This window comes from Nelumbo nucifera, chromosome 8, assembly GCF_055504915.1.
Source record: "Nelumbo nucifera cultivar China Antique chromosome 8, China Antique-T2T, whole genome shotgun sequence".
NCBI classification, from domain to species: Eukaryota; Viridiplantae; Streptophyta; class Magnoliopsida; order Proteales; family Nelumbonaceae; genus Nelumbo; species Nelumbo nucifera.
Window position 1 is genome coordinate 9,777,581 of NC_142656.1, and position 10,172 is coordinate 9,787,752.

The following is a 10,172-nucleotide window of genomic DNA, read 5'->3' on the forward strand; positions in this document are numbered from 1 at the left end:
CATCACAATTGGAGCGTAAGTTTGTTAATGGACAAGAGATTAAATTTAAACTCGGGAATGTATAATACATCATCACAATGTGATTTGAGTCCAACATAATGGACCCTTTATGATTGGCTAGAAAGGTGTATCCATTCGGCAAATGAACTATGGTGGTAGAGAATAGTGAGGTCATGTCCAAGAACAAAGATAAAGTAGATGCAATGTGATCGGATGCCCCACTATCAAGTATCCAATGATTTCAAACAGTGGGCGTTATGTTATTAAAAGGAAATGAAGTCTTACTAGTTGCATTAGAGGCACAAATGGTTGAAGTATCAACATCGAGTAACCTCATGAGATTATTATATTGTTATGGAGTCAAGCAAGTCATAGATATAGATGAATATTTGTTTTCAAGTAAAGACCCGATCATCGTGGTACAAATGTTCGTTGGGGAACTTTATTTTGGACCACATCCTAGCTTCTTTTTTTTTCCCATCCTTTTGGGTAGCCATGTGACTCATAACAACATCCCTTGATATGACATGTCCACTTACAGTGCTTGCATTTTAGCTGGGATGAGCAGATCGATCAATGGTTCGTGGAACAAAGAAAGCAACGGCCTCTGGGATAACTAAACTTTTGGTTAGTAGTATGGACTGATGCCATTCTTCTTGAAGCACTAGACCATAAGCTCGATTGATGGTTGGGAGTGGTTCAATAGCTATGATGTTGGAACGGATATTGCTGAACACCTCATTGAATCATCAAGAATTGGTTAAGTTTGTCCCTCTTGCGTTCTACGACAATTCCTTTTGTCACACCACAACTACAATCAGGAAGAGGAGCAAGAATTGCTAACTCGTTAAACAGTCCTTTTAGTTTGGTGAAGTATGAGGCGACAGAGAGATTGCCCTAGTGCAATGTTGATAGATCACGTTTCAACTAGTATTCCTTATGCCAATCTTTCTTCAATATCATGCCAAATATCTCTGGCGATATTAACATATGCAATGTTATCATGGAGTTCATGAGCTAGGGAATTAAAGATCCATGAAATCACCATGGAATTGCATTTGTCCCAAATTCATCATTCTACCGTGGAAGATTCAGGTCGTTCCAGTGTTTCGTCGACAAAGGCAAACTTATCCTTTGCCCGTAATGCATTATGCATAGCTCTAGACCAGGTGGGATAGTTTCCCATATTATGAGACAAGAAACAAACATAGTCCCCAGATTATCCGAGATATGGAGGTAGTGTGGAGATTCAAAACTCATATATGAATTCATGATTAAAAACAAAGGTTGCCAAAGAAATTCAAGAAAGTAAAACGGATTCATCGGAGATCAATAATTTGAGTTTTGAGAAATCAAAAGCCAGAGGTGGAGGAATTAGTCAAGAATCTGGAGAAAAATCAGTCAAGATCACAACAAGTGTGGTCATCGCTCTGATACCATGACAAAACACGGATATGTGATATGGGAAAAAGTTTGCGATGAGAAAATGCAAATCTCAACACAACATGCGATGAGGATAATACTCTCTTGTTATTATTCACTTGTGAACTGATACATATATATAATTAAGTTAACCCACTTGGCCCACTTGTACTGACATGTCAGCTTAGTTATAACCGCATAATTGTTCGGATATTTTGTAATACTTACTGTCATACCTTGTCTGCTTCCCTAAGCCTACGTCAACATAGCTTGAAGTCCATTGTGGTTAACTTTCTTCTCCGTTAAAATTTGCATACTAGCGTTGGTCTCCATTTCTAATCCAGTTGTACGGGTTCCTCCTCCTTCTGGACCCCACAGGTATACTTATCATGGAAGGAAACCTGGATGCAATGGTTCCTAGGTTCTTGAGAAGAAAACCACGAACAATGACTATCACTACTGATAATAAGTTTTACGTTATAGAAAAAAGTAGATAGAAAGAAAAAAACTTGTTGATGTTCATAACTTCATATATATTGAATGGTGGATTGCCTAATTCAAATAATGTTGGGACACTTTTGATCTAGTTCTAACAACGCATCCCCATTATTGTTGCATTTTCCTAGTCCATTTTCTACCTCCGTCCCTTTTTTTGCCAAACAACATCTATCTATATCTATACTATTATTAAAAGTGTAAATGAGGTGAAACTTTTGCTTGACTAAAATATATATTCTTTTTTTTTGTTTTTCTTTTTATTTGGCCACTTTCAATTTGCAAATACATAAATGTAATTTGAACAACCACTCATTCAAATTATTCTCATTAAATCTTATAAGTAAGGTATTAACTCCCACTGTCAGTCATTAAATCTTCATTTTGACTATAACACCCCTACTTAAATAAAAAGTAAAAGAACTAAAAACACAAAGACATTATATGAAAATATAGACATTTGTAAAAAAAAACATTTAGGCACTTATCTGATATTTTAAATTAATAATGTCCAATAAAAAGACATGTGATAAATAATACTTGTTTTTATTGATGTTGAAAATAAAATAAAAAATTAAAAACCAACCAAAAAAATGAAAATATTTTCGTGATGGTGGGTCAATTCAAAAAAACATAAAATCATAAAAAAATACGAAAGGTATAGAAACCATGTAGAAAACATTTGGACACATTTCTAATATTTTAAATTAATAACATGAAAAATTAAACACAACAAACAAACATTGTTTTTGTATTTTTATTAATAATGGAAATAAAATACAAAAGTTAAAACTAACCAAAAAGTGAAATTGTTTTCTTGTTTGGTGATAAATCAACAATTGGGTCAACAATTCAATATTTCGGGTTATATGTGTCAACCATTGATCTAATAATTAAAAAATAAAAATTCAAAAAAACATAAAATCATAAAAAAATACGAAAGGTATAGAAACCATGTAGAAAACATTTGGACACATTTCTAATATTTTAAATTAATAACATGAAAAATTAAACACAACAAACAAACATTGTTTTTGTATTTTTATTAATAATGGAAATAAAATACAAAAGTTAAAACTAACCAAAAAGTGAAATTGTTTTCTTGTTTGGTGATAAATCAACAATTCAACCTTTTAGGTCAAATGTGTCAATCCATAATGTCATATTAAATAACAACAACGAAAAAAATAAAAACACAAAAATATAAAATATATAAAAAACATTTAGTCATATCTCTAAATATTTTACACTAATTGTCTAATTAACCACATTAAAAAAATATGTTTGAGAAAGAATATTTGGTTTCATTGATGATGAAAATAACATACAAATTTAAAACCAACCAAAAAATGAAGTTGCTTTATTGTTTGGTGGTGAATGAACAATTTAACATTTCCGGTCAAATGGAAGAAAGCATTTTAGACATCTTAAATATCATATATTCATCATAATAAACAAAAATAAATATTGATAAAATAGTAATATTTTTATACATATAAAAATATAAAATAATTATAAAAAATTTATATAAATATTATTTACTATCATCATCATAAAAAATGGGAAAATTATTGATTAGTACCTTGTACTTTAGGGTTTGTGTCAAGTGAGCCCCCAAACTTCAAAACATGTCTTTGCAATACCTTGAACTTTCAAATTATGTCTGATAGGTCCCTACTGTTAGTTGATTGCTAGTCAACACCATTATCGCCATTGTACTAGACCTATTTTCATCCAGAGACATTTTAACGAGATTCATGAAATAGAGGAAGCCTTGAGCCTTGAGTAGTATAATTCTTCTTCCGGTTCCAGTTGATCTTTGAATGTAGGAGTTTAAATAGAGGAGCGAGAGCTTCAACAGTTGATTGATGTTCGATTTTATAACCCATTTCCTTTTCTTATTTTTTTTTAATACTTAAACAAAATGGGTAAAATGATAAAAAAATACTAAAATTATTATGGTATTAACCACACTCGACTAACATGGGAACATATTAGACACAATTTAAGGAGTTTACACAAGTATAGGGAAATTTTGTGATCAGTGTGTATATTACACTGATCACAAAATTTCCCTATAAAAAAATTGCCTCCGCAAAGGCTCACTTTTTAATAAAACCAAACCGGTCGGTCGAGAATCGGATGCGAATCATGCGATTCATTTTCACTCTACCAGCGGGGAGTGGGGACCGGGGGAGTAACTAATGCTGGCCAAGGTGGGGATAAGAATAAGAGCCATATGTATGTTGACGCTTTGACGGTCGAGGATGGGGCGACTGCGAGTGATGGACTACGCGCCAAAATCAATCAGGCGTCAAATAAATTTTCACCAGTTAGGGTTTCGCCTTGGTTTGTCCCCAAACCAAATCGAATTGAGGGGATAAGGAGGGAGAGAGGGAATGATGAGTTCACGAGAGAAGGATCAGTCGACGACAACGACGACGGGAGCGGGGACGACAACACATCAGCCTTACTTGAGTAGCCTCGTCGTCCGGCCTACCGAGAGCGGTGGAGGTAGCGATTACGAGCCTGGAGAAGTCCGCAGAGATCCTCCTTATTCTCGTTCGGATCGATTCCATGAAAGCTCAGGTCTTGTATCTGGCTGTTCTCCTTTTTTATTTCCCCTTCCGAGATTTCGTAACTTTTACTTATTTATTTTTTAATACAAAGATAGGGCTTTTCCCTGTATTGCTAGGTCTTATAAAAACCAACGGTTTTGTGTTCTTATTTCCTCTCCAAGCCCTAGAAAATCAAGCGGCCCAACCTTTTTATTTTTTAAATGGCTTCATGATTCTTGCATGTCGTTACATCTATAAATTCAGAGAACGCGCCGTCTTCTGGACGCGTAGATCAATCACTTCGGTCAGCTTAACAAATTCTGGCTGGGTTGAAGCACACTAAGTTTGCTGAGTTTCAGACAATGTTTTGGGTGTACTTTATTAATTGAATTAAAAATCTCATGTAATATGCTTGATGCAAATGGTGTTATACATTATCTCTATATGTTTCTTGCCATTTATTTTTATTTTTATTTTTGTGCATGTTATGATGATTGCCATTTTTCTTCTCGTTTTCCTTTGATGAGTAGCGTGAAAAATTTGTTAAGGTCAAGAAAACACAATGCTATTATTATGCACAAAAGACAAGGCCTATGGCTATAAAGGACATGGTCTCGCTATAGGCCGGGAAAAAGCAATTCAAGAAGAAAAAACTACAATAGAGATGATCCACTACTCAGTAACAGTTGCTCCCCAGAAATGTTCGCTACTCTAAATCCCTACCCTAGCCAAAACAACAACAAGATGTTTGTCACTTGAAAGGTGGAGTTTTGACCCACCATTTTGGCTGTTAACCAAAACCTGAAATCCTTACACAGTTTAAGAAGAATGCATGTTGTTCTACGCTTCTACCTTTTTATGTTCCTTCCCATCTGTATGTTTCTTTCCACCTATGTGTATGAAAAGAACTCCCCCTAAGGCATAATATTTTGTTATGACTTCATATTTTCGTAACTTGACTGGTAATATTCATCTATAGAAGTGCTTGTTCTAATAAATTTATGCTGGTGTATTAGATAGTATTCACAGGAACTGATTTATGCCTTGTACTTCATGCTGAGTATATGGGTCTAACACCTCTTATTTATGGAGGAAGAAATCAAATTGAGAATGAACTTTGCTGTTCTGTGTTACAGCTTTCAAAGTTGCTTGGTGCAAGAACTTTGGTATTGAGGAAAGAATTTTGGTTTGGGTGCGGGGCTGGGAATCTGGAGAAAAATGTGTTTGATCATCGAGGAGAGACATGCTGTTGTTCATTTTCTGTGATGGCAATGTGTGTGTGATATGTTGAGCTTGTGGGATGCTGAAGTAATTTAAGTAACTGCATCTCTCCAACTTTGCTGCTCAAGCCATAGACAGGTGTTTTGATTTGATTTACTCTTGGTGTTCCGACTATCTTGCAAGCTTCAAATCAAAGCTCAGTTATAATATGTACTACAAGGTGTTTATGCCATTACTTTAAGATGATAGGTGTTAATGTGTTTAGGGTTGGGAAGGCTTTGAAATCATTCATGCCATTATTAAATGGTTGTTAACAAGAGAAGGTGGTCTTTGGTAATGATTTATGAGTTTTAAACAATAGTAGGATTAGGCGATTAGCACATCTCATGTTCACCTCAATAAGAATGGAGGTTTAGGAATGCTATAGTGTTGATGGAAATTATGAGGGAAGCTGGGTTTTGTAATTTCTGGTTGAAGCCTGTTGGTGATATTGAGAATTTGGTATCCGCTTTCTCCTTCAATTCATGGAAAGCCACATATTGATGTCATGTGCAATTTTAGGTTTTATGATCATTTTCTGAATTTGTCATGGTTTAAGTTATTCTATTTGATACTTAGTGGTCTGGTAATCATCTACATAATTTGTTCCATCTGGCTGATTAAATAAAAGTTTAAGGCAGGACAGAATTTTTTTGGAGGTGGCAGAGTAGGTGGAAAAGCTTTGGTATTTGGGAACTTCTTATTCTTGTGCAGCTTCAATTACCTGATATATGGAAGGTTTAAATTGTTTGCAACACTGTGAAAGCTATTATTCTGCAATTGATTCAGAAGTTGTGGATAGAAATATGGAATTCCAAATGGAGTTTTTTTTACTTGAAACATCCATACTGCAGGTTCTTTTTTCCCAGTCCAAAGGAATCTGTAGTCATAGACAGTCATAAGCAGCTATTATTTGGGAAATGTGATCATACCAACTATTCCTCTGCAAGTAGTTATTGGTATGCTGCTAATCTTGGACTGCTATTTACTTAAAACTCTTATTGGGTAGCTATTTTTGGGTTGCTCAGAGAACTGATAAGGTAACAAGATGGTTTCTGAAAAGAACTGGCTGCATTTAGGTGCTGGTTGTTGGCTATCACTTGTGGATACTTGCCATTTGATGGTTCGTTCTCATTTGAGTTTTCTCTGTTGCTTCCCCTGCTAGCAGGGTTCTTCTCGTGAATGAGATCTCCAAACAAATTACCATGTGGGTCTTTTTTTGGTATAGGTAGTTATTGTTTTTAGGTATATAGTATTCTTTTTATCTGCAATTGTCAGATTTGGATGAAATGCAGTTTCCCGGCTTGAGACCAAGGGATATGGTCAAAGTATTTGGTACTACAGATTCATGATATTGTTTGGTATGCAGATGCATAGGGCTTAAAACTCTATAATCATGTAATGGTTTACATGGATAGATGGATAAAGCTGTTTCACCTAGGTACACTGGATTCTTTTAAAAATGAGGATTGTGGCCTATTGTTTACTGTGGTGAGTACTGGTCATTATGGTGCGGTGTGATTATGAATTCAGTTATATTTACTCTTAATATTGGGCCAGTTGCTTCTGAAGTAGAGAACACTGGTGGGTATTTCTTGAGCTTTCTACAATCTACTGCACTAATATCTTGTTTTTGTTCTACTCGTGTCCCATATGGAGGGAGAGACCATTAATGCAGGTTGCTGTTATTTGCAAACTTATTTGGTCATGGATGTGTTCTGTGGGTCATGAAGCTTCAGCTCTCATAAACTCAATTGCAATCCGCCCGATCTTTTGATTGGATTGACACTTGACTTATATTGGACTTCACTGGCATCCTTTTCAGGATATGGCATGCGTGCAGGTTCCAGTTCTCCTATGCGCTATAGAAAGATCGAGCATCATTATTATTCTGATTTTGACCATTCAGGAGGCCCACAACGAGGTCGTGGATTTAGGGGTGGGAGGGGTCCTGGTAGATTTCGAGATTCTTCACCCCCTTATGGCCGAGGAAGGGGTGGTGGTAGGTCATCTGGAAGAGGTTTTGATGGGCCAGGATATGGTCTTGGGCCGTTCAGAGGTGAAGGCATGAGCAGGAATAACCCAAATGTGTCTCCCAGAGAAGGAGATTGGATTTGTCCAGAGCCATCGTAAGTCCATTCATTTTAATTTTTGTAGTTTAGACATGAGCATGGTATCATCATCATCACCATCATATCATTATCATCTTATGAATCATAATAGGGGAATTGCCAACCTTTATTATCAATTGGTTCTGCTCAGAAAGGATGCTCAAGGACCTATGTATTCCAACTTAGCAAGTTTCATGTATTGCACTATTTTTCTGCTTATGGATCAATTACATGGTTAATGCAAACCATCCATATTATTAATGATACTCTGGGTTTGCTAGGGTGCGGTGTCTTTATCCTTGTCAGTCCCATAATCCAGTCTTCCAATAAAGGCAATAGTTCTTGTATTGGAGCAGTTTGGCAAAACTCACAAACTCTTTTCCTTTGGCTGCCGCAATGCTGCTTTGCAAAACTCAGTTGTGTGCTTTTTCATTTTTTAAATTTACAGTGTCTTTGTTCGGATTTAGCTTCCCTTGTTGGGGCTGTGAATTGATGCATACTTCATTTTTTGTTTGTTTATTATCTTTCTTATCGCATCTTCTTTTCATGTGTCAGATGCGGGAACCTGAACTTTGCAAGGCGGGAATACTGCAACAACTGCAACAGGCTTCGTTTTGGGCCCGATGACAGTCCTCGCAGGGGCTATCCAGGTCCACCACCACCTCATGCTCCACCATCACGCTTTTCTGGCCCCCCAGTAGACCGCTCTCCGGGAAGGAGCTTGAATGGCTACAGATCTCCACCCCGTGGCTGGGGTAGAGATGGTCCTAGAATGTTTGGAGCTGGGTCACCCCACCATAGGCAGGAAAGAAGGTTCCCAGATCACCACATGCGGAGGGATAGGCTGGATTATCGTGAAGAGGAAGACTACCGGGAAAGAAACCGGTTTGATAGGCCAGTAGCTCCTGAGTGGATTGGCGATAGAGACCGTGGAAGGGACTTCATTCCAGAAAGGAGGAGGTATGACGAGAGAATTGAGCGACGCCAACTATCTCCCCCACCTCCACCACCTCCACATCGCGGGCGATGGGTACATGATTTGAGAGAGAGGAGCAGGTCCCCAATGAGGAGTCCGCCACTGCCGCCAAAGGATTATCGACGGGATGGATACATGGACAGGGGGCGGGATGATCGACGGGGGATGAGAGAACGGATGGGTGATGCTTATTAGTTCGGTGCAACAATCAAATGGATGACTTCGGCGGACGGTTAAGAACATTTAGATGAATCTGATGATAGGTGGAATCATTCTTTCTTTTCCAATTTTTATCATTTATCTCAGAAACCTCTGCTCTTCGTAGTTGGATTTAAAAGCGATCAAAAACCGACATTGCCTTTTTTTAACTTCTAGCTTTAAGTGGGAGACATCTGATTTTGCATTGTAGATCCAATGTTCTTGAGAGGTATATGTAGCTATTGGGGCGCTAATTATTTTCCGACTCTGGGTTCACAAGGGGAGGTCTGTTAGTGGCACCGGCACCTGCCACGGGTTGTACGTTTGGGTTTGGGAGTGTTGAAGCTTTTGTCGGGTCGCTTTCGTCGAGCTGCTTTGTAGAAGCTGCCAGAAAAAGCTTTATGGGGAAGCCACGCTTTTTTTCTTGGTCTTTTTGGCTTGATAATAGCTGCTTGGGGCCTTGGGCTTTTTTATTGGTCACCAAGACCAAGCTCATCTTGTAAAGCCAAAAGCAGCTGCTTTAAAGCCATCGTTGGTACTTTCAGAATAAAAAGTTTATTGTCTAGCATAAGGGGGTGTTTTTTAGTGTGGGTGAAAAATTAGTGGGTGTGGATTGGTTTACACTAAACCTTGTGGAAAGAGATCAATTTACATCATATCACAATTCACAATTATTTTGAATTGTGGACAGACTAAGTTTACACTCAGTGTTGTTATGTTGGTGTATTGTGGGTTAATCCACATCACACTTTGAGTCAATGTATCTCTTATATGTTTTATGAATGATCTATACAATTGATCATAAATGTTTAATTTTTACATTTTATATAATAAATATATTAAAAAGGCATTAATAAATTAATATTAATTTTAATAAAAATGATAGTAAAATAATTATAAATAAAAAAGGATGGAGAAGGAGCACCATTGGGTTTGTGCTAGAATTAAAATTAAAAATATTTTATTGATAAAATATTAAAAAATTATTATTTTAAAATATAAAAATTAAAATGAAAGAAAAGTATGTAGAAAATATGTATTGTATTAAAATAGTGTGGAAATGTTGTGGACCAACTACATCCATGAGATATATGTGGCTTAGATTTTGGGTTGTGGATGGGGACGGTTTACGATATAGTGTGGATTGGTCCC

General features: G+C 36.7%; 1 protein-coding gene across 1 annotated transcript; it reads left to right on the top strand.

Annotated features, from left to right (window-relative positions):
* Positions 1 to 4,173: 4,173 nt before the first annotated feature.
* On the top strand, positions 4,174 to 9,282 carry LOC104592156 (RNA-binding protein-like protein). Its single transcript, XM_010251369.3, has 3 exons — positions 4,174 to 4,506; positions 7,561 to 7,864; positions 8,402 to 9,282. The coding sequence occupies exons 1-3, from the start codon at positions 4,317 to 4,319 to the stop codon at positions 9,015 to 9,017; spliced, it is 1,110 nt and encodes a 369-aa protein (XP_010249671.1). The 5' UTR covers positions 4,174 to 4,316; the 3' UTR covers positions 9,018 to 9,282.
* The last annotated feature ends 890 nt before the right edge of the window (positions 9,283 to 10,172 follow it).